The sequence below is a fragment of the Bactrocera latifrons genome, unplaced genomic scaffold (assembly GCF_001853355.1).
Source record: "Bactrocera latifrons isolate USDA-ARS-PBARC rearing strain unplaced genomic scaffold, ASM185335v1 scaffold_3, whole genome shotgun sequence".
Taxonomy (NCBI): domain Eukaryota; kingdom Metazoa; phylum Arthropoda; class Insecta; order Diptera; family Tephritidae; genus Bactrocera; species Bactrocera latifrons.
The window spans coordinates 3,723,126-3,748,719 of record NW_017536629.1 but is presented as its reverse complement, the minus strand read 5'-3'; the positions used below and the strand labels follow the sequence as shown (position 1 = coordinate 3,748,719).

Below are 25,594 nucleotides of genomic sequence, written 5' to 3'. Positions count from 1 at the left end.
TTGCTAGGTGTTATTATTTTTGTTGTAAAACTTTTGTGTTCCCGCTTTATAAAAAACAACTGTTTTTTCTGCTGCCAATCACATTCGTTTTCATTATTTCCATATATTCGTTGGTGAGCAAGCGTGTGTGTCGTTAGGTTTGTGCGGAAGTACACATCTATTTTTCACACCTGACTTCGAAGGAGGCGTAACGGAGATTTCATGCTCATTCCACAGCTTAGCGGCAGCCACAAACGAAAATGTTGTGCGTTGTACCAAAATGTGAGTAGTTAAGTCATTAATTCTAAAGGAAGACTATTTTTCTTTTCTACGAATTATTTGCCAATCAACTGTGCAAGAAATGGTAATTATTTTGCCTACAGTATTTTTTATTAATTATAAAGTTCTTTTTATAAGCAACTTGTTATTGAATCTTAGAATCTTACACTTGAACAAAAATAGATTTTTAAACATGACCCAAGGTAGGGCTCTAAGTCTTGTTGTGAAGTCGAAAGTCGTCGTAAGTTGGTGTAAGTTTATTCTGAACATGGTCTAGCTAAACTCACGAGCATTGAACGATATTAAAAAATTCAGTTTTGCAACGAATTGTGGTTGGTGATGAGAAATGGATTCTTTAGGACAACGCAAATCATCGGTAAAGCCAAATATCCATCACGCTAGGGCAATGCTTTTAATTTGGCACCGCTCACGCGGTTATCGCGGAGTTTACAACATCGCGCTAGTCTCCAATTGGAGATTCCAAGCGAAACCAGGTCTTCATTACCTGTTCTTTCAAACGAAGTGAAGGTCTTTCTCTTCCTCTGCTTCCTCCGGCTGGTACTACGTCTAATACTCTCAGAGCTGGAGTGAACCTATCCAGCGTAGCCGCTGTCGCTTAATTCCCTGAACTACATAGGTCAATGCCGTCGTATTTTTCGTAAAGCTCATCATTCCCTCGACTGCGGTATTCAGCATTGCCAATGCGAAAAGTACCAAAAATCCTTCGTAGAACCTTTCACTCGAAATCTTGTAACGTCGTCTCATCAGATGCTGTCATCGGCCATGCCTCTGCACTATATAGCAGGACGGGAATAATGAGTGACTTATAGAGTTTAGTCTTTCTTTGTCGTGTGAGGACTTTTCCAACCCACGGTAGTTGACGCAGATTGTGGGGTTTCCACAATCATCGGATTTGAATAGCGCGGCCAGCAATCCATCAGCCTCCGCCGCTTTGTTATTGCCAACCGAACTTCTTCATGGTCAGGCAATTGATCGTCTATTCTATTACGAGCTTCTAAAATCCAGCGAAAGTATTAATAAAGAACGCTACTAAAACAACTCATCAAAATGAAATGAGCCATTGCCGAAAAAATCCTAGAATTTGCCATTAGACTTAAGGCAATAATTTTCAAACATGAACATCAACGCTCGGCTTCATGTTGCAAGACCGGTTGAAAACTATTTGGAAAACAGCGGCTGGAAAGTTTTTCCTCACCCGGCCTATAGGCCAGATATTGCTCCTTCTGCACATTGCACTCACTGGAAAACGGTTTACATTAGATAACGGTTCACATTAGAAAACTTGACCTGATTCACTATTGACCGCCAAACAACTATTATGTAATATCACTTTCATCTTTTGACTACAATACCCTAAAAGTATACTTACCTAACACTGCTTATTTTTAGATTTATACATACAGTTTTTAAAATAAAACTTGACGAAGTATTGAATGTTTTTTAGAAACAACGCACAACAACGCTGGCGACAAATAAACCCCCGAAAGTGATGTCTGATGAGTAATTGTTCCATTTTTGTTGCAACGATGATAGCCGAACTATTGTTGCCTACATTCGGGCACAATAAATATGTATATATAGTTAAATCTTTGCTATAAAAATGACAAAACAAACAGTGGAGTTATACGAATCTTTAATTTTTCTGAAGTTTCGCTACATCTTTTGTCATATTAAAGAAACATGTTGCCTCGTATCGGAATAGATCATGAATACTAAATATATTCAAATATGTGGAAATTATAGTGGCCGCCACACCGAAAAGCATCACCGACAGCGACATCGTCAGATCGCATTTCAGACGATGCCAATACTTTAAAATATGTAACCAGCATTTATGCAATCTTAAACGCCAAGAAAGCGCCACCCCACGGCGCTGTTGCTGTTCCAGCATCAATAACTGTTCTATATCCGTATGCACGGGCTCGAAGTTCAAATCGAGTGGTATACTGCCGTAAGAAGACTCGGTTGCAACGCGCTGATGTGTTCTTTCCATTTGGCTTATGCGTCGATATAGTAACGGTGGTAGTATAAAGACCAATGGGGCAATAATCGTGCCGCCTACGATATCCATGAGTACATCAAAACTGGGTACAAATTCGGCTATGAGCACTTCAAGAGCGACAACGGTGGAACGGAGAATAATGCGTTTCCATGAGAAAGCTTAAAAATTTGAATACAGTTATTATTTAGTTAGAGATTTTCAATAGATCAGTTTTATTACCTTCATTGATTCGCAGATAATTTTCAATTTGTAAAAACATGGCGGAACTACCGACAATAACTGAGAAACACAACTGCAAAGCCATAAGTATGAGCAGAATGTATAACGCCACACTCTTCGGCAATGTCTCCAACAGATTATCCGCGATCATTGTACCGAATTTATATACAGCAATAATGGAACCGAATATGGCTATGGCGCATGTTACTGAAATAATAATAATGAACTAAATTAAATGATTATATACTTTCACTTGGTAATTTTACTTAGTTCTGCTATAAATAAAGCTAATTTTTTTTAATAATGTACTCTCTATCAAAGATAGTGTTGCTTAACTGATTTACAACACCTTCTAAAACAACATTTTTTAACCACACTGAACCTCTGGAATAACATTTTTTTGCGTTTTTGGAACCGCGTTTGAAAGTGAAAGTATACTTTCGTTCTGTTGACCGCGTTCCACTGAAAAAACCGCTTGCATCTGTTGAACCTAATTTGCTTCCAGTGCTCACAAAACGATGATATATTTTCCCCGCTCTTTAGACATTTCTCTTCAATAAGGTTTGACATTTCATCATGAAAATCTTTTCTTACGATCCAAAAACGAGTCGAAATTATTAAAATTTATTACCGAAATTCAGAGTCAGTGACCTCAACTTTAAGAGCGCTACGTCCAATATATGGTCGTTAAAATCCTGTCCTGTCAAATCAAACGTTGTGCGTCTAGTGAATAAATTTGAATGTTCCCGTGCCAGTGGGACAAAGAATTGCTCGTAGTGTCAAGAGAGATGAACACCCAAAACAGTCTCTCACTTGTCGTTCTCAAGCGTTGGGCATCTCTGTGACGTCGTTGTGGAGAATTTAGCGAATAGGTCTTGCCTTACTTCCTCACAAGATCCAATTGATGCAAGAATACACTGGAACCACTTGACCAACAGAATCGTCATATGTTCGTGAATCGGGCTGCGCAACAACTTGAAAATGATCCGGAAAATATGATGATATGTCAGACAACAATCCCCACGTGCTCCATTAGTCACCATTGTATCCCGAAATAATTAGGGTTTAGTGCGATTTATGAGCCGGCGGCGTCGTTGCGCCATACTTTTTCCGTGACGATCCGACTCCGTTCGCTACCACTGAATGATAACCGAATATTTTTGACCCGAATTGGATGATACCGACTTGAACAATATGTGATACTCGACTCGAAGCAAGACCAAAGTTATTTTTATTATAATTTGTTTGCAGTGTCTAATGATATAAATTATTAATCAGTTCAGTGGAAAATAGGCAAATTTGCGAGTTTTTCAAAAAAACATAATGTTTCGACCAATTTTTTCTACAATTCTGCGTCAAATCGGCCAAATAATACGGTATAGTATAGCCTCTCGATATTTTTAGATGCCTGTTGTTTCAGCTACTTCACACTACTTCAATCGGCGATCTGCCAAATACAAGTTCGAAGTCCTGTGTCTATTTATCCTCAGCAACCGTTTTTGAGGCACCTCATAACTCACCAAAACACAAGCTGAAGCGTTGAGTGTTATTGAAGCAGTGGTTTCGACGGAAAAGAATAATATACAGTATTCAAGCCGCCCTCTTTGAGTCAACGTGTAAAGAATCTAAACTAAAGTGGACAATTTTCCTACCAACACCAAAAATTTAAAGACTCACCGATATTGGCCTATGTTTCTAAAATACGTAACCACCCGCGATTAAAGCAAAACTACGATCCCGATTTTGCTAGTGTCCGTCCACAAGAAAGTAATACACGATAATAAATCTCTCCTTTTATAAATGTTATAATGGCGACCGCTTTCGACGAGGGTAAGTACTTAATAAACCGCCCTTTTTTATAATGTTATGTACGTCTGTATATTAAATATAAATGAATGCATAGCAAACTCACTTGTGATGCCACTGAATGCGGCCCAGTAAACTTGAGATCTCTGCTGCATATCGATTTGCAAGGTGAGTAACATCGGATGAATGTCAAACTGGAAAGCCAAAATGCTATAACCATTCAGCAGGGCTAATAACGATGGCAATTCTATGAAGAAAAATATGCAAACAAACATAAAAAAGTTATATGTGGAGTCAAACATAGGTGTATAGTAGTGAGCATACCTAAGCTGACACCTTCGAAGGGTTTGCCCAACGGTGCGGATGTGAAAAGGCAAAACCACAAGAGAATCACAATAATAACGAGTACTACAAGCGAGAAAATCGTCAGTCCCCTACAAACAAAAGCAATAGCAAACATAGTTCATACATTCATATAAATTCAAAGCAAATATACGTAATGCGAAGTTATTTATCAGACCCGTGTAAGTGCGCCCGATATTATGCCATCGAATATTATGATTTGTTCATGTATTATTGCTTCTTACCGCATATATTTAGGACTGCGTAGCCACATTAGCGGACAGCAAAATATTCCTATTATAATAACCCAGTAACAAAAGGAGAAGGAAAATTTATTATCCGTTATGCGCTCCCCGACAAGCTCGAGATTTTGTGCTGCTATCAGTAGACTTGGTATGGCGGTGGCAAAAATACTTATATCGAGCAAGATACGCACGAACAGGCTCAGGCAGGGGCCATATGCCAAATGGGCTATTGCTGCATAGGGATATCTGTAAAAAATCATTTCCATTAAATATGGGTTTATAAGATGTAACGATTTTCTGTATCATTCAAAACTGTAAAATATACAAGATAACACAAACGGAGTTACTAAAGGGTGATCCATTTCGAGGTTCCCATCTTTTAATGGAGAATGTTTACTATCATTCTAAAGAGAAATCTTTGGCTTTTATTTTTTGAAGATTATCTCTTTCAAATGATGGCCGTGGCTATGACTCAGATGATCCATACGTAGAGTCCAATTTTTGATGACCCGTTCGTGCATTTCGACTAGTAATTGGCGAATGGCACGCATGATGTTTTGCTCCAAGGCCTGAATAGAAGAAGGATTGTCCACATAGACTTTAGAATCTACATATCCCAGATGATCTTGATGTACAAAACATTGGCCTAAAATGGGAAATTTTCTGCTCACAGAAGTTTTCTCTCAATAAATCCATTGATTAATGCGATGTGTGGGAAGAGGTGCTGTCTTGTTGAAACCAAATGTCAAGGAGATCACGAGCTTCGATTTCAGGCATCAAATACTTAACTATCATGGCGCGATAACGGTGGCCATATGATTACGTTCTCACCAGCATAATTTTTGAAGACATATAGACGGATAATTTCACTGGCTCACAAACCACACCAAATCCTGGTTACTCTTCGTCCCAAATGCGGCAATTTTGCTGGTTTACATACCTATTGATACAGAAATGGATCACATCGCTCAATAAAATTTGTCTCGAAAACGTCGGATCTTCATGAAACTTCCCAAGAGCCCAGAGAGCTTGGAAAAATCAAGTGCCTTCATTTATTTTTTTTATTATTATTTTTCGTAATAAAGTTTAACGATTTGTGAACGTTGTTCAGGATTAAGGGGTTAGGGGTAGTCAAAGGCAGGAAAAAATTACAATTTTCAGTGTTTTTATTTTTTTAGTATTAACTCGTGTTATTTTACAAAAGTAGTAATATGGCATTATTATATTATAGAATGTGTTGACTTGAAGTCACGAAAATTTCAAAAAAAAATTAATTTCCAAAGTTATAGTTATTTGTGTTGACCCTGTTTCAAAAAAAAAGATACTTGCGGTGACAACCATAAGTCCTTGGACATTCATCTCAAAATCAATCGGACAAAAAAAATTTGTTTTATAAATAGATAATCCTGGGCCTGATCGAAGGTTTTGAAAAACAAAAATGCTTCGATCAGGCCCGAGTTTATTATGTATTCTAAAAGCTGTATAAATTTCATTAAAATCTACTGAGCAGTTTTCGAGTTACAGTTGTCACCAGTTCAAAAAACATAGTTTTGAGAAAAACGCGTTTAAAATTTCACACTAGCGCTTTGAAGTGCCCGAGCTCTCTTTGATATTTGTCGAACAACTCAAAAACTAATTATCGGATCAACGTGAAATTTTCAGAGAATATTTTTAAGATATTACACTTAACGAAAATGCAAAAAAAATGTCAAACTATACTGAACAAAAATAACATGACAGCTTCGCACGACTCACGCATGAACTGTCAAGAAAAGTCTATTTAAAAAGGAATCTCTAATGGATCACCGGTTATATAGTGTTAGATATTAGAGGGATTCGCCGTATTTAGTTTTATCAGAAGATCATCGGCTACGAATTTACTAAATCATTTACCGTCTGGCCTATTTTAACCAATTCGAATAGTTATAATTGGACAAACACTTCAAGAATCTCTCTAGACTTTATTCACAGTTAGCTTTTTTTAAACTTTTGAAACTTTTGAAACATAAAGTTTATTTTTTCGGTTTCTGTCAGGTCAAGTAGTTAGCCTTTAGACAGAGATTTACATTCCGATCAATATACCAAAAGGTTTTCAAATAGCAGTTCACTCATCAGATGATATTAACGAAGTTTCTTGTAATATTCATTATTTGTAATTAAGATCCAATCTGTAATGAATGAATAAATCTTTATCAAGCTTCTATCAGTAACGGCCGCTTTCATGTACTCATTCCATTTCTCTATGAGTTTTTATAGTGAATAAACCGCCCATTCACCGCCTGTTATCACTTGAACAGAGAGATCAATTCATCGTTCTGATCACCTTGATATGTATGACTACATATACATATATACATATGCATATTATATATAGTGAATGAAGAAATATCACTATAAAATAATATATATATTTTTAGCATATACATTTACCTCTCCATTTATTTTTTGCTGTTACAGCAGTCATTGTGAGCACAAAACTACTATTCTAATTTTGTGTAAGAGTTGTGAGAGTATAAACATTATCTCGAGCATCCTCATACGACCCTGTTGATCGCGACAGTTTCTGTCAATATAAAAAATTGGGTCTGTTTCCGTATTTTCACAATCTTTGAATTACACCTCATTCTAAATCTTGTCTGGCGAATAATTTTCACCATCCAACTTTGAAGATGTTGTCTACTGACGGAGAATGATAATATTCATTATCTGTCTATTCTACTTTTCTTACTAATACAAAAAAATCAAAATGTTGGTTAAGTATGTGGTGAAAACCGCTTGAATTCTCCGTATTTTTGAACTCACCTGCTCTTTTGTGATATCGACGGATCGAAGGACTCAGCCATAATCCAGCACTGACTGAGTAAGAAGGAAGTGTAAATTTGTAGCGCTATAACGGACAAGACCAAAGGTATGCCCAGTACACCTAATTGCACCAGCAGAGCCGGGAGCGTTATTAATGGCAGTACACCAAATAAATCAACGACGTAAAGGACTGCAATGAAGAGTGTCAAATTCTCCCTTTCCTCGATTTTGTGCAAATGTGGCAGCGCACTGAAGCGCGCACGCGATAAAAAAGGCCGCTGATCATTGTGAGACTGAATGGAAGGCGGCTCATTAGAGTGGTAATATGCGCGCGAAGGACGCAATGCAGGCTTCTGACGACGCTTGAAAAACATGGTGCACTTTAAAAGAAAATACCGTTTATATGGGAATTTGCATTTCAGCCAATAAAATTTCTCATCGCGAACAACCGATATGTGACGATTCGGAGCGATGCAACTGCACGGTTTAAGTTAAGGCGAGCAACTGATGCATAGTTTGTATTAGAAAATTTCGCTCAGTCTACAAACTATTTGCAGCGCATTACCGTTAAACATAAATACATATCTATGTGCAAGTATGCCTATAAACAATTTGTTCATTTGTGGTGAATTCGCTCAACCCAGTGACAAGTCGTTGCTTAGTGGGGTATACTTAAAACTATTGCAAGTAATTTGATCCTCCAGCAGTGGTGAGCGGTTCTTACAAGACTGTCGGCTTCAGACCATGTTTTTATGTGCTTACATATAGTATACATAAATATGTACTTAATGTATGTTTGTATTTGTACTACCACAATATTGCAAAAATAATAGTTTACATGGAACAGAACCAATGCAAAGGTCAATAACACTAATGGAATTGTTACACTGTATATATGTATGTATAAACCGGGCTGACAAAAGAACTACTATATATATTATATTTTACTTACAATAGATATTTATTATCGCCTTTAAAATGGCTCTTGAGCCAGTGAAAGCAGGGAAATTAATCCAATTTTCTATAAACCTTTTATAAGCCTCGGCTGAAATGGCTTTCAGTGTTTTAAGCGAATCTTGATCTTTTCGGTTTCAGCTCATTTTTTATCGTCATAATGATAAACACACGTGTTGTCACCGTTAGTGATGCGTTATTGGGTTGTTAAGCATCTCTTTCGCAACCTCTACTTGACTTTTTTTTTTTTGCAAAATATTCTAGCAGTTAAAGACCTCATACCCAAAATATTAAGCGAAATAAATGTGTTGAATCGATCTATGAGGGGCCTTCTCTGACTCTGAGGATGTTATGTCATAAACAGAGGAGAATGAACGACACGCGTTGACTGCGTACAGTTATTCTCTTGGAAACATAAAATTTCAAAGAAACTCGTTGTTCATTTGCTTTTTCAAGGTAAAAAATCGCCACACAAACTTTCCGTGGCGTAAACAAAGAGCCGTCACTAACTCACATGTGGAGGTCAAACTTCACACGAACAAAAAGGTTGTTCCAATCTAGGAAAAAATATGTATGGATTAGGTTTATACACGTAGACACCCGTAGCCATATTTATTTTTAATTGTATTTCGGCTTTGCTGATAAGTAAGCACGTTCAATGATATTTGAACATATTGCCGAGGGAAAGAAATTATTATTTAAATTTAGTGGACTGTGTATGGATACGTATAGTATGTATATAATATGTCTTGCTATGTTGTATCAGTGATAGCTTGCTCGTCACTATTTGTTGATATTCGAGTCCTGTTAGCTTTTCTTCTTTTACATCGAACGACGGTATAGCTTTGATTTTACGCTTCTTTTTGTGTATCTTTGTACACTCTTCGGGGATTGTTGTACTTGTTTTGTCGGTGGACATCCCATCCTTTTCTTCATCTTGGCTTTGGCTTCATCGTCAACGACTTTAATTTTCACGTCTTTTTTAGCTCTTCGTCAAGTAGGTCAGAGTCCACTATTGAATTATCAATATTTATACTCTCGCAACAAAGTTGCTAAAGAGAGTATTATAGTTTTGTTCACATAACGGTTGTTTGTAAGTCCTAAAACTAAAAGAGTTAGATATAGGGTTATATATACCAAAGTGATCAGGGTGACGAGTAGAGTTGAAATCCGGATGTTTGTCTGTCCGTCTGTCCGTGCAAGCTGTAACTTGAGTAAAAATTGAGATATCATGATGAAACTTGGTACACGTATTTCTTGGCTTCATAAGAAGGTTAAGTTCGAATATGGGCAAAATCGGTACACTGCCACGCTCACAAAATGGCAAAAACCGAAAACCTATAGAGTGTCATAACTAAGCCATAAATAAAGATATTAAAGTGAAATTTGGCACAAAGGATCGCATTAGGGTGTGGCATATTTGGACGTAATTTTTTTGGAAAAGTGGGCGTGGCCCCGCCCCCTACCAACTTTTTTGTACATATCTCGAAAATTACTATAGCTATGTCAACCAAGCTCTACATAGTTGTTTATTTTAGGCATTTCCATACACAGTTCAAAAATGGAAGAAATTGGATATAACCACGCCCACCTCCCTTACAAAGGTTATGTTGAAAATCACTAAAAGTGTGTTAACCGACTAGCAAAAAACGTCAGAAACACTAAGTTTTACGGAAGAAATATCAGAGAGAAGCTGCACCCAGGCTTTCTTTAAAAATTGAACCAAAAACCATATCTCAGGGACTACTCGACCGATTTCAATGAAATTCGGTACATAATAGTTTCTTAACATCCTGATGACATATACGAAATATGGGTGAAATCGGTTGACAACCACGCTTTCTTCCTTACTTATTTCATCATATGTTTTTAACTTCAATGCAATGGATACGGTCGGATATGTTTTGGCAATTTGTTTATTACATCTTCCTTTTTGGTAAAATTATGCTTGATCTTCAATCGATTTATCCTGAACTGCACTTTCGCACATTTCTTCAAAAAGAAAGCCTGCCGGAAGAGATAAGTGCCAAGGTATCAATTCAGTTGGATTTTTATGTAATTCTTCAAAGAATTATTTTTCAATTTCATTTCCTTTTTATCTTCTTCTATTATTTCTGTTGTTTTTCCTCAACAGAAGATAGAGGGAATGATCGAACTGTTATTGAAGGTATACGAAGTTCTTCAAGTGATTCTTCTTCCACTTCATTTATTTCTTCTTCAACTTCATCATTTCCTTTATATTTTCCTCTATTACTTCGGCTGTTTTTTCCTCGCTAGATAATTTTTTGTTGAAATTTGTAGATTCTGTATTATTCGTGTAGCTTCGCCTTTTAAGCATTGATGAAGATGCAACATTTTTTCTGTGTTCGGCATCTGCTCGTTGTCATGTACCATAACTTGAAAGACGTTTTAAAAATTGGCCCATTCCTAATATCGCCATAAAATGATGGAATTTTTATTATTTTTCTATATTCAAAGTTAGAGCGACAAGAAATTTTATGCTCTTCTTTTTGTAACCTTTTTTTTTAATATTTAAGCTCTTCGTAGTATTCGTCATTAATTTCTTCGAATAAGATTGCAATTTCTTCATTGAAATCCAATTTGCCTTTTAATTTTTAATATCTACGAAAAAAAGTCTAAACACCTTAAATGATCGTTGTTGATCGTTAATTCCATACTTAGATCTTCCATTTTTCTACTGAGGTTTTCAATTTTCCTCATGAATATGGAAGTTTTTCAATCTAAATCTTGGTGTTTAATTTCAACTTCTTCAATTTTTGTTTTACTTGATGGCTTTGTTGGAAAAGTGTTGGACGTGTACAACACCTTTTCGGAAAAATCCGCTTGGGCTCAGGAATCAACTGGAGGAGGACAGAGGGCTTCACTATGTCGAAATCTGGGGCTGATTCAAAACCGAATCTTTTGTCTTCCGCCATGACAATACGCCGGCATAGTCCTCTGTTCCCACGAAAGTCGGGTCTATGTAAGCGGAACGGGCCCGGATTTTTATTCGGCCAAGGACTGTCAACTCGGTAGAATTCAAAGGGTGCAGTACTCCGCCATAGGCATAATTCGCCGAAGTAAAGCTACCAACTGCTATCCATACATCGTAAGAAGTTGGAGCTTTGCTGGGCCACGTATATCAAGCAAAATATGTATTTTCTGAAGGATTACCATTTAGTTCAAGAGGAAAATCGTAGTTTTACTAAAATTGTTCTTCTCTCCTTTATATTCATTTGTTCCACACTACTACAAAAATAATTACTATTATTATTCAAATTTGCATAGCTTTAACTATTCGATGCACATCCATAGACGACTGTATATTAAGCTAAATATTCACATCAATAACGGGAAGCCCTTGATAAGCTATATTCTATTCAATGCTCTCTCATTTACCATTCTTTCCGCACAAAGTTTGCAATGTCATTGCACTCTCACCCGATGACAAATGAAGCAAACCCTGATAATCACATTACAGCTTATAATTCTATTGTAGCATTTGACTTTTGATGACAATTCATAGCCAATAAAACATTGAAATGTTCTACTTTGTTGACGACCTTCAGAAACTTTCGCCAACTTCTCTGCTACCAAAATGGTAGCACAAAGGTACACTTCCCAGAAGTTTACATTTTTTTTTTAAATTGCTTAAAAACTGTGTTACCTTTTCAGTTTTGATGATTTGCGGAATATGCGTGTAAATACTCGTATTTACTAGATATAAGTATGTTTATATTTTGCAAATCGGCGAATGCGAAAAGTGCGCAGCAGCATTGATCTATTGAAGCCAAATGGAACAAATGGCAGAATGCAAAGTCGTCCAACATTAAGAAGAGCAGAAAATCGATTTGTCACCAAAGTGAAGGCGGTGCAAACGCTCCACAGCCACAATAGCGCTTGAGAATCGCACGCAAACAATGCGCTGAGCTATCATTGTTAAAAAGCAATTAAACGGCATTTGTCTAATTATTTCTAGTGGCACTTTTCACTGTTCTTAGAGCCGCGTATCGAAGCAGCCATCGACAATAAGTTTTGCGCTAAATACCGGAGCATAACACAATTTTTTGCGATTTTGGTTTTCGTATGTTTTATTTATTGTTTGTTTTAGCTTAGCAAATTATTTTATTTTACATTTTTTAAGTGCGTATTTCGTGATTTAATATATATTCCTATACAGGGTTGCAAATAATTAATTAAAAAGTAATTGTAAAAACATTTATTTTCTTTTTTTGTAATCCAGAAAATCTTTTATTAAGATAGATATTAATGCCAAAACACGTAACTAAAAATAAAAATAATTTAATAGCAAAATATATCGATTGAAAGATTAAAATATATCATTTTAATTCCAAATACTGTTGTTTTTAATTAAAATACCGGATTGAACGATGAAAAATATTTTTTGAATTCAAAATATGTTAATCGTTGATGATTAAATTAAAAAATAAAATTTCCGATTTTGCAACAGAAAATTTAATTTAAAAAATTAAACGTTGAAAATCTCATTTTATGCAAAATTATTTTATAAAAACTTACGCAACCCTGCTAGTCTATACATACATACACTACTTTGGGGAATTTAGCGAGAAAAATTYGGAATTGTGATATGCTATGCATTTAAAGACAGACTATTTTATACCTAGGAAAATAAGAATTTCTAAAATAGCTAAAATAGCTTTCTGCTTTAATCTAATATTAAAGTTTACAAGTTTCACCACTTTAAATCACACTTACACATATTAGAAGTTTCATTTGAATTAAGCGTAAGCAAGTATAAATTATTTGAATATTTTTTCACTTTCAGCAAGCACTCTCCATTTACAACATCCTTTTTACAGCCATTATTTGGTTACAACATCCTTCACATGTTTTCTAAGCNCAAATAACATTTTGAAAAAAAATAATAATTTTAATCCCAACTTTATAATTAAAAAATAAAAAATATGTTATTTTCGAATTCACATTTTTCGCGTTTGCGTACTTCGTTTTCCACCATTTTTGTCAACTTTTGGAAAGGATGGCATATATTTAATAAAATTTTAGCTAGTTCAAAATTGTTGTTCTTATTTCCATTTAATTCCTTTTAATTATAGGGCTTTAGTTAGAACAATTTAAATATTTTCTTTTCCATCTCTTTTCATTTACATAAGTAATTGTTTCAATATATTACAGCGGTTTTTAAAATAGAAAATATTTTAACATTTTTATAGTTTTATTTCGATTATGGGATTCAAAGATAAGTTTCCAATTTTTAATTTCAATCTTCAAAAATTTTTAATTTTTAATTCCAAATTTTCGAAAAATTCAACTTTTAATTCMAATTTTTGAGAAYTCCAAAATGTTAGGTATTAAAAGTTTTGTGGAAACTTCTAAAGTGGTAATAAAACATTCAAATACTACTTTTAAAATAAATTAAAAATAAAAAAATTTTGTTTTCAAGTTCTGATACTGACTTTTTGATTAAGAATTATATTTTAAAATTTTAATTAATAAAATTTATATTTTAATTTTTTAATTCCAATCAAAATTATTTTAAAAAGGGGAAAAAATATTGAAATTATAATTTTTTATCCCAAAAACTTCCAGTAAAATATTCGCAACTCTGCCTATACTACTATATATATATACCTATTTTTATATATTTCACCTGATGATATTATGTGATGCATGATAAATGATGCATGTTTGCTTACATTTGGATGCGCATAATGATTTTTATGATGCTAACTCAGATATATAAACATACATACATTTCTATGTGCTGTTAACACACCGGAAGTAGTCATTCCTTAAATTTAAATTTTTAATAATATAAATCTGTCATAGAGTAATCCGAAATCGACTTATATCCCTCGTCTACACACAGAAATGTACATATGTATGTATGTATTTGTATGTATACAAATGATATGGAAACACTCAACATTTCATTACCATGCAGTTGATTAGTAAACTGAATTATTACAAATTCAAATACAAACAAATTGTCAATCAGTTTAAAGGCAACTCACTCTCCATTAATAGTTTCCACTTAATTGTGACAGGTTGTTGGTTTGTTTCTGCAATTTTTAATCGCATGAAACTGCTTTTTAAACGTGGATTYTTATAAGGCGAAGTGATGTTGTCGGAAAGGGCAATATTTACGGTAGTATTATGTCACCTAAAGCTCAGTTGACCCAGGAAAAGTTAAAATAGACAAAACGCAATGTTATGTATTGAGTAGCTGTTCACAATTCAGAGCTCATTCAAGTATTGACTTATTGATACTATATTTTTTTAATTTGATGTAATGATGACATTTACTACATTATGATGAAATTTTCAAGGGCAAAAGGGATCAGATATTAAAATCGCCAAAACCAAGAAASTTTCAAACTTTTAGAATCGTCGTTAGAATTATCAAAATTAAATCTATGCTGAACTATATCCTAGTGCTTTTATGTATATATCAATAAATATCATGAACTACTTGAGCATCCAAGTAAATACACATGCATAAAATATTTTATAAATGAGTGTAACTTACGTTTTACAATTAAATAATCCTTGCATTTGAATATAATCAATGACCCTGTCATCGATCAAGAATTTCACAGACAGATCGCGCGATATAAGACGTCGTATCATTGTAGAGCTAACTTCGTTGGGTACCCAATTCGTTATTAACGCAATATGTTTCTTTAATAAGGGAAAAAGAGCATAAAACATTTTTGTGACCACTACTATTCGAAAAAACAATGCCTGATATTTCGTCAACGTATCTGACTCCAAATGAATTTTTCAGGATTAGAGCCATAACGTGAAATAACCACTAAACCATGATTGCCAACAATGTCTTCAATCTTAAAACAAAAATTAATTTATTAAATTGCATGCGAAATGTCTGAAATATATTTGCGCTAATGCATACATCCTTATCTGCCCATAATCCCGGCACTGCAAATGATTCTGGCAAATCAGCTCCGCACAGCAATTTCAATTGCACGCCATCCTGCCGCTCACACAAACCTGTAGGCATCCAGCTAGGTAGTGTACCGTTCATGTCACTTTCTAGTGGAGAGTTGATATAGTTATTCATATAGTTTTGATGGTACTGCAGAACGGAGATTGTGCGTGACCATTCCGATTGTTGTATTTCCCAGTCCGAGGGCTTAAAAGTAACAAAGTAATTAATTAATAAATAAAAGCCTGTAGATATATTATAACCAACTTACTTTGATCCATGTTGAGGATTGCAATGCTAATTTCAACATAGCAAATATATGTGTGCCAGCAACGAGTCCTTTTTTCTGGTAAGAATCGTGTGTGGGTGAAACGATGCCACCAATGACATGATGTGATCCTTGTGTTTTGTAATAATCACGTGCAATTTCTATATCATAAAAGAAAAATAAAATAAAAAATATATGCCATATATAATGAAAATAAAAAAAATAATGAAAAATATAAAATGTTTTTAAAATAAAATTTCAATTTTGCTCCACATTTCTAGTTTTTAGTCTGCCAAATCCGATTTTCGATCAGAGTAAACTGGTAGATCACAGGTATAAATTCGAAGGGTGTTGCTTTAAGCAAAACCAAAGAATGTGTAATATAATATAATAACACATAAACATACATATTTACGCTGGTTTGAAGCGGTGACAATCGGCGGCCATTCGATTATTTTTTTCGGCACAGCTTAGATTTTCTACCAACAACACAATGTGGTGACGCTTTGTCGTCGTGTCAGTCCTTCGACACATTGACTTTTTAACAACGATGAAGTTCGGCTATTGGTTGCCCGTGACAACGGAGTTTTTGTATGAAACAATGGGTGTATATACTTACATACAAAGTTGTGTGTAGACAATTTACAAACATTATGCGAATGATTATTTCAAAATTGTTTACATGAACACAAATTACATACATATGTGAATATTTGATATTTGAACTTTATGCGTACGGTTTTTGAAATGACATGGTCTTTTAAGATGTTATCAAAACTTGTAATACGGATACCCAAAGCAAATAAATACATACGTGAATCTTATATTAATTAAATTTTTAAGTAATAATACAAATATGACTTTATTATACATTTCAACAGCTTTAATGGAATTCATCATTAAATGGGTCAAATTGCACATACATACTTATATACTTATGTGCTTTGATATCAAATATATGGAGAGTACCCATAAATGATATTCATAGCCGCGAATGCGAAAAGTGCGCACCAGCATTAATCTATTGATGCCAAGTGGAACAAATGAGCAGATGAGCAGAAAATCGATTTGTCACCGAAGTGAAGGCGGTGCAAACGCTCCACTGCCACAATAGCGCTTGAGAATCGCACGCAAACAATGCGCTGAGCTACCATTGTTAAAAAGCAATTAAACAGCAATTGTCTAATTAGTTGTTTTGGGTTTCGTATGTTTTATTTATTTTTTGTTTTAGCTTAGCAAATTATTTTATTTTACAGCTTTTATGTGTGTTGTGATTTAATAGATATTTTTCTAGAAGGTTGCAAATAAAGTATTAATATAAAATACAATTGCATAAACATTTAATTTTTTTTGATTTTGTAATCCTGAATAGTTTTCGAATTTCAAATCCCAAATACCGGATTAAAGAGGAAAAAATTAATGCTAAAAAACGTAATTAAAAATAAAAATAATTTAATAACAAAATATATGGATTGAAAAATTAAAATATATTTTTTAATACCAAATACTGGAAATGCTTATTGGAAGATTAAAATTATTTTTGTTTTTTAGTTCCAAGTACCGGATTGAACGATGAAAAATATTTTTTTAATTCCAAATACCGGATTAAACGATGAAAAATTGTTTTTTTAATTCCAAATACCGGATTGAACGATGAAAATATTTTTAATTCAAAATATGCTAATTTACGATTGAGGATTAAAATTAAGAATTAAAAAAAATTTTTTCGCTCTTGCGTACTTTATACAATCAAACGATTTATATTTCAACAATTTTTAATTCCGATTTTGCAACTGAAAAATTTATTTAAAAAACTAAACATTGAAAATCTAATTATATCCAAAATTATTTTATAAAAAGTTACGCAACCGTTCTCGTCTATACATAAATACATTACTTTGGTGAATTAAACGAGAAAAATTCGGAATTGTGATATGCTGTGCATTTACAGATAGACTATTTTATGCCTAAGAAAATAAGCGTTTTGAAATTCATGAAGTGCTAAAACAGCTTTCTGCGTTAATCTAATATTATAGTTTATAAGTTCCACCACACCAAACTGCATGAAATTGAAAATTATTGACAAACATCACACATACATATATTATATTAGAATTTTCATTTCAGTTAAGCGTAAGCAAGTATAAATTATTTGAATATTTTTTCACTTTCAGCAAGCACTCTCCATTTACAACATCCCTTTTACAACCATTATTTGGTTGCAACATCCTTCACATGTTTTCTAAACGCTATCAGGAACACTACACCAATGACTTTAAACATTCACAGCATCTGTCTTTTTCTTTTTGGCGTCGGACTGAAAAAAGTAGAAAGCGAATAACACATTTAATTAAAAAATAATGTTTTTTTTATTTAAAATTCTTGTATTCACCTCATCCCAACCACTGCCAGCGCGCTGGATCTCCGTTGTAACTTTCGTACCCTTCTCGGACGTCACCACCTGCACAACTTGTCCTGGCCCATTACGAATTGGGAGCAACTTCTTGGCTGCGGCAATATTCTCATTGTCACCACAACAAAACACGTTCATGCTTGAAGGCTTACGATTATCTAAATTGAAACTATTTAGAAAATGTTTAATAGAATAGTCACTCTGATCCATATGCACAGCCTTCACCGGCTCATTGGCATCATCTTCGTCATCAGATGGCGAATTATTGACGGATGAGCTGGGATTAGTATTAACACGGTTTAAATAAAAGTTGTTATATTTTTGTGGGTATGTTGTTAAACGGTTTAGTCCAATCATATTCTGACTAACCGCGCAAACTTTAAAGTAGCATAAGTAAAAACAATAATAAACATTTTTTGTTTATTTTGAAAAGCTTGTGAGCATTTAAAAACTGTCATTCACAAGAAATTTTATTGAAAAATGTAATTACATATTTATTAGACTATATAGAAGTTGGAAGAAACTATATGAGAACTATCTATACTGGGGGTGGCTAATACATATCCATATTAATATTATAAATGCGAAAGTAACTCTGTCTGTCTGTTACTCTTTCACGCCTAAACGGCTGAACGGATTTTGATGAAATTTAGTTAGGAAATAGATAGTACTTAGTTACATTTTTATTATTAAGTAGTTAAGGTAAGATGTAGGTAGCTTAACCAATTATTCATATCTCTAGGTTTACTCACATACGTAGTATTATTCTTTATTTTTGCAGTCGCTTTCATTTGTTAATTCTCAATTCATGTGTAGGTTAAGTGTTTTTAGCCCACATCAGGATGTGGTTTTAGGTATAAAAGATTTGTCAGGTGCGTAATTGTTTAGGTTCAATACGTTATTGATTAATTGAGATATTTAGGTTTTAAGTAAAAAGGTTTGTTTTATCGAAGTTTTTATAAAAAATTGTCTTACGTTGTCGTTTTTAAAACTACCGATTTGAAAAATCTTCAATTATTGTTTTCGATATGCCACGCAAACGTAAATCCAATCTAAGTGGTAGTTCCAGCATAGCTCAAACTGCAAAAGTTGCTAGAAGCCAAGAATCTGAAGAGCAGACTCAGACGCTTCAGATGTTAGATTCTCAGCGTCATGCGACTCAAAAAGCTTCTAAGACTTTAGAGCAGAGTCAGGCCCGTCGGGTCTTGGATGCTGAACACCACACATCTCAAAGATCTCTTGAGACAGTGGAACAGACTCAGACACGTGGAGTTTTAGATGCCGAACGTCACGCGCAATTGATTGCGGCAGAGACTGACGAAGATTCACAAAGACGACGTCTTTTAAATGCTGAACGGCAAGCAGAAAGAAGACGTACGTTCTCAATGAGTACGTGGGAGGCATTTAATGGTGACGCTTTTGAGTATGATCCCTTGATCGACTATGTTAATCACCGATTGGTTATCATTGAGAAAATGGATAAAAAATGCAGATATTGTGAAGCACTGAAATGGAAAGAAGAAACTCCAGGTATGTGCTGTTCTGGTAGAGAAGTTAAAATTCCATTACTTGACGAGTCAGAGGAACCTCTTAAATATTTACTTTTATAAGACAGTAACGAATCGCGCCGGGTTTTAAGCAGGATTAGAAGATATGATTCTTACTTTCAGATGACATCATTTGGTATAGATAATGAGGTCGCAATGCTGGATTTTCACCCACTTTTACCATCCAAGGATAGGTGTATCACAGGATTGGTTCCTTRCTTCCCGCAAATAATGAACAATGCAACTTTTTTGGGATAAAAATGACATTGCCGAAGATATTTTACATCGTCTTCGTTAAAAATTGGAAATGGGTCAATTTAGGTTGATACTTCCGGTGGTTTGACATCAATTCCATCTGCCGTTTATCAATTCATGAAAGCTGAACTCATCACGAATATTCGGACATTGGCCAAATTATCGTAACTAAGATTCCTTGAGTGCACGCGCAATTTTAGCTGCCAATAATACCGATGTTGTTGACTTAAACTGGAAGATTCACAATCAAATTCCAGGAGACTTGTGCTCAAACAAATCGATCGATCGTCTTGACAATTAAGACGACGCCGTTAATTATTCAGTGGAATTTCTAAATTCTTTGAAAAGGCTTGGTATGCCACCGCATCATTTGCGTCGCAAAGTTGGATCTGTCCTTACTATGTTCCGCAATCTGCGCTATGGAATACAAGGGGGCAGAATGCTTGATTCTACAAATTCCTTTGAGTTCGAACAATTTGCCATTTCAGTTCAAACGTATTCCGTTTCCAGTGAAATTTGCGTTTGAGATGACAATCAACACGACACAAGGATAGTCGCATAGTGTGTGGCAGAAATTTGGAAATTGTATGTTTTTCACACTCCCAGATATACGTGGCGTGCTCTCGAAATGGAAAATCATCTTTTCTTTACACCGGAACAGAAACCAGAAAATTTTGTTTAACAAGCTGCGTTACATTGAAAAAAAATTAAATTATAAATTTAATTTTATAAATTTANGAAAATTTAATTTAAAAAATTAAACGTTGAAAATCTCATTTTATGCAAAATTATTTTATAAAAACTTACGCAWCCCTGCTAGTCTATACATACATACACTACTTTGGGGAATTTAGCGAGAAAAATTCGGAATTGTGATATGCTATGCATTTAAAGACAGACTATTTTATACCTAGGAAAATAAGCGTTTTGAAATTCATGAAGTGCTAAAATAGCTTTCTACTTTAATCTAATATTAATTTTTACAAGTTTCACCAAACCAAATCACACATACACATATTAGAAGTTTCATTTGAATTAAGCGTAAGCAAGTATAAATTATTTGAATATTTTTTCACTTTCAGCAAGCACTCTCCATTTACAACATCCTTTTTACAGCCATTATTTGGTTACAACATCCTTCACATGTTTTCTAAGCGCTATCAGGAACACTACACCAATGTGTAGCACAGCATTTGTCTTTTTCTTTATAGCGTCGGACTGCAAAGAAAAGAAAGAGAATAACACATTTAATAGTAGATATCACATTTTTACTTCCATCTCTTAAGAATAATTGACAAGCTCACTTCAATTTCTAGTTTTTTTCCTGCCTAATTTAGTGGCAAGTAGCTCCTCTGCCGGCTTCTCGCTTCTAGCCATTCGCTGTAATGTGGTATGTGGAACTTGAAAGATTTTACAGGCCAACAGTATTCCCCTATCCCCGTTGCTACAGCTGCCATGGCCTTTCTCATATTCTGTACATCCCACCGCCTGCGTTTTTTTGGCATATTTGGAACACACTTCAACAATAAAATGAAAGCATTAGCCTAATGCAAATAACGCGGGTAATATGGTAGTGTACCATATTGGAGTCACGCCGATATACCATATTACCAGTTTTCTTTACTAGAGTAAGTGTGAGTAATATGGTATACCAATTTGTGTTTTGGCTATAACTACGAAAAGATTCGTCAAAAACCTTCAAAAGTGAATTGTTTTTAGTATTTTAATATTGGCAATTATAGCCCTTGACTTTAAATCAGTCAGAAATTGGCATTATGAAAAACGCGCGGGTATACTATATTACCCGTTTTCTTTGCTACCACATTTTTTACTAAAATTTTCATTTAAAAAGTTAAATTCTTTCAAACTAACCTTTCGTAAATGAAGTTTTGTGAATTATCTAAAGATTTAAATAAAAATTTCCTTCACCAATTTTTCACTGCGCCGTGCTGAAGACCTTCTAAAATTACGCGTTTTTAGCAACTGAGAAAAACTATGCCGCTGATGATGCCGTTATTATACTCTCGCAACAAACTTGCTAAAGAGAGTATTATAGTTTTGTTCACAAAACGGTTGTTTGTAAGTCCTAAAACTAAAAGAGTCAGATATAGGGTTATATATACCAAAGTGATCAGGGTGACGAGTAGAGTTGATATCCGGATGTCTGTCTGTCCGCCCGTCCGTCCGTCCATGCAAGCTGTAACTTGAGTAAAAATTGAGATATCATGATGAAACTTGGTACACGNTCTAGTGGAGAGTTGATATAGTTATTCATATAGTTTTGATGGTACTGCAGAACGGAGATTGTGCGTGACCATTCCGATTGTTGTATTTCCCAGTCCGAGGGCTTAAAAGTAACAAAGTAATTAATTAATAAATAAAAGCCTGTAGATATATTATAACCAACTTACTTTGATCCATGTTGAGGATTGCAATGCTAATTTCAACATAGCAAATATATGTGTGCCAGCAACGAGTCCTTTTTTCTGGTAAGAATCGTGTGTGGGTGAAACGATGCCACCAATGACATGATGTGATCCTTGTGTTTTGTAATAATCACGTGCAATTTCTATATCATAAAAGAAAAATAAAATAAAAAATATATGCCATATATAATGAAAATAAAAAAAATAATGAAAAATATAAAATGTTTTTAAAATAAAATTTCAATTTTGCTCCACATTTCTAGTTTTTAGTCTGCCAAATCCGATTTTCGATCAGAGTAAACTGGTAGATCACAGGTATAAATTCGAAGGGTGTTGCTTTAAGCAAAACCAAAGAATGTGTAATATAATATAATAACACATAAACATACATATTTACGCTGGTTTGAAGCGGTGACAATCGGCGGCCATTCGATTATTTTTTTCGGCACAGCTTAGATTTTCTACCAACAACACAATGTGGTGACGCTTTGTCGTCGTGTCAGTCCTTCGACACATTGACTTTTTAACAACGATGAAGTTCGGCTATTGGTTGCCCGTGACAACGGAGTTTTTGTATGAAACAATGGGTGTATATACTTACATACAAAGTTGTGTGTAGACAATTTACAAACATTATGCGAATGATTATTTCAAAATTGTTTACATGAACACAAATTACATACATATGTGAATATTTGATATTTGAACTTTATGCGTACGGTTTTTGAAATGACATGGTCTTTTAAGATGTTATCAAAACTTGTAATACGGATACCCAAAGCAAATAAATACATACGTGAATCTTATATTAATTAAATTTTTAAGTAATAATACAAATATGACTTTATTATACATTTCAACAGCTTTAATGGAATTCATCATTAAATGGGTCAAATTGCACATACATACTTATATACTTATGTGCTTTGATATCAAATATATGGAGAGTACCCATAAATGATATTCATAGCCGCGAATGCGAAAAGTGCGCACCAGCATTAATCTATTGATGCCAAGTGGAACAAATGAGCAGATGAGCAGAAAATCGATTTGTCACCGAAGTGAAGGCGGTGCAAACGCTCCACTGCCACAATAGCGCTTGAGAATCGCACGCAAACAATGCGCTGAGCTACCATTGTTAAAAAGCAATTAAACAGCAATTGTCTAATTAGTTGTTTTGGGTTTCGTATGTTTTATTTATTTTTTGTTTTAGCTTAGCAAATTATTTTATTTTACAGCTTTTATGTGTGTTGTGATTTAATAGATATTTTTCTAGAAGGTTGCAAATAAAGTATTAATATAAAATACAATTGCATAAACATTTAATTTTTTTTGATTTTGTAATCCTGAATAGTTTTCGAATTTCAAATCCCAAATACCGGATTAAAGAGGAAAAAATTAATGCTAAAAAACGTAATTAAAAATAAAAATAATTTAATAACAAAATATATGGATTGAAAAATTAAAATATATTTTTTAATACCAAATACTGGAAATGCTTATTGGAAGATTAAAATTATTTTTGTTTTTTAGTTCCAAGTACCGGATTGAACGATGAAAAATATTTTTTTAATTCCAAATACCGGATTAAACGATGAAAAATTGTTTTTTTAATTCCAAATACCGGATTGAACGATGAAAATATTTTTAATTCAAAATATGCTAATTTACGATTGAGGATTAAAATTAAGAATTAAAAAAAATTTTTTCGCTCTTGCGTACTTTATACAATCAAACGATTTATATTTCAACAATTTTTAATTCCGATTTTGCAACTGAAAAATTTATTTAAAAAACTAAACATTGAAAATCTAATTATATCCAAAATTATTTTATAAAAAGTTACGCAACCGTTCTCGTCTATACATAAATACATTACTTTGGTGAATTAAACGAGAAAAATTCGGAATTGTGATATGCTGTGCATTTACAGATAGACTATTTTATGCCTAAGAAAATAAGCGTTTTGAAATTCATGAAGTGCTAAAACAGCTTTCTGCGTTAATCTAATATTATAGTTTATAAGTTCCACCACACCAAACTGCATGAAATTGAAAATTATTGACAAACATCACACATACATATATTATATTAGAATTTTCATTTCAGTTAAGCGTAAGCAAGTATAAATTATTTGAATATTTTTTCACTTTCAGCAAGCACTCTCCATTTACAACATCCCTTTTACAACCATTATTTGGTTGCAACATCCTTCACATGTTTTCTAAACGCTATCAGGAACACTACACCAATGACTTTAAACATTCACAGCATCTGTCTTTTTCTTTTTGGCGTCGGACTGAAAAAAGTAGAAAGCGAATAACACATTTAATTAAAAAATAATGTTTTTTTTATTTAAAATTCTTGTATTCACCTCATCCCAACCACTGCCAGCGCGCTGGATCTCCGTTGTAACTTTCGTACCCTTCTCGGACGTCACCACCTGCACAACTTGTCCTGGCCCATTACGAATTGGGAGCAACTTCTTGGCTGCGGCAATATTCTCATTGTCACCACAACAAAACACGTTCATGCTTGAAGGCTTACGATTATCTAAATTGAAACTATTTAGAAAATGTTTAATAGAATAGTCACTCTGATCCATATGCACAGCCTTCACCGGCTCATTGGCATCATCTTCGTCATCAGATGGCGAATTATTGACGGATGAGCTGGGATTAGTATTAACACGGTTTAAATAAAAGTTGTTATATTTTTGTGGGTATGTTGTTAAACGGTTTAGTCCAATCATATACTTACTAACCGCACAAAGTTTATAGTAGCATAAGTAAAAACAATAATAAACATTTTTTAGTTTATTATGAAAAGCTTGTGAGCTTTTAAAAACTGTTATTCACAAGAAATTTCAATGAAAAATGTAATTAAATATTTTTTAGACGGTATAGAACTAGGAAGGAACTACATATATGAGAACTACCTATACTGTTGGTGGCTAATAAAATATAAAAAAAATTATAGAATTAACATTTAAATTAAAAAATATTTATTACATAATACTGAAAATGTTAAACAAAAGTATTTTTTTTAATCCAAATACCAGATTGAACGATTAAAAATATTTTTTGGATT

General features: G+C 33.9%; 3 protein-coding genes and 1 pseudogene across 6 annotated transcripts in view; all 4 read right to left on the bottom strand.

Moving 5' to 3' along the window:
* Positions 1–1,895: 1,895 nt before the first annotated feature.
* LOC108970389 (amino acid transporter ANTL2) lies at positions 1,896–8,186 on the bottom strand. Of its 2 annotated transcripts, XM_018935726.1 has the most exons (6): positions 7,696–8,069; positions 4,894–5,139; positions 4,631–4,740; positions 4,413–4,553; positions 2,501–2,707; positions 1,896–2,439 (listed from the first exon to the last, which is right to left on the bottom strand). In XM_018935726.1, the coding sequence occupies exons 1-6, from the start codon at positions 8,067–8,069 to the stop codon at positions 1,913–1,915; spliced, it is 1,605 nt and encodes a 534-aa protein (XP_018791271.1). In that variant the 3' UTR covers positions 1,896–1,912. The 2 variants fall into 2 exon arrangements, with proteins under 2 accessions (XP_018791271.1, XP_018791272.1); XM_018935727.1 differs by lacking the exon at positions 4,894–5,139 and having other exon boundaries at positions 7,696–8,186.
* Positions 8,187–9,745: 1,559 nt separating this feature from the next.
* Positions 9,746–16,103, bottom strand: LOC108970447 (annotated as a pseudogene).
* A 1,587-nt stretch (positions 16,104–17,690) lies between these two features.
* On the bottom strand, positions 17,691–18,724 carry LOC108970446. The gene is made up of 2 exons (XM_018935842.1): positions 18,256–18,724; positions 17,691–18,180 (listed from the first exon to the last, which is right to left on the bottom strand). Exons 1-2 carry the CDS (start codon positions 18,631–18,633, stop codon positions 18,139–18,141), a joined length of 420 nt encoding a protein of 139 aa, XP_018791387.1. The 5' UTR covers positions 18,634–18,724; the 3' UTR covers positions 17,691–18,138.
* Positions 18,725–21,011: 2,287 nt separating this feature from the next.
* Positions 21,012–25,594, bottom strand: part of LOC108970444 (nicotinamide/nicotinic acid mononucleotide adenylyltransferase 3-like) — an 8,024-nt gene continuing 3,441 nt past the window's right edge. The window contains exons 7-8 of one of the 3 annotated variants that reach the window (XR_001993482.1): positions 21,383–21,595; positions 21,012–21,296 (exon numbers count right to left, since the gene is read on the bottom strand). Coding sequence is in view for 2 of the 3 variants with exons in the window: in XM_018935840.1 (XP_018791385.1) it covers positions 24,762–24,803; positions 24,879–25,068 (232 nt within the window). In the remaining variant the exon portion in view is untranslated. Of the gene's footprint in view, positions 21,297–21,382; positions 21,596–24,313; positions 24,804–24,878; positions 25,069–25,594 lie in introns of those variants that run through there. The other 2 variants (XM_018935840.1, XM_018935841.1) reach the window with 2 other exon arrangements.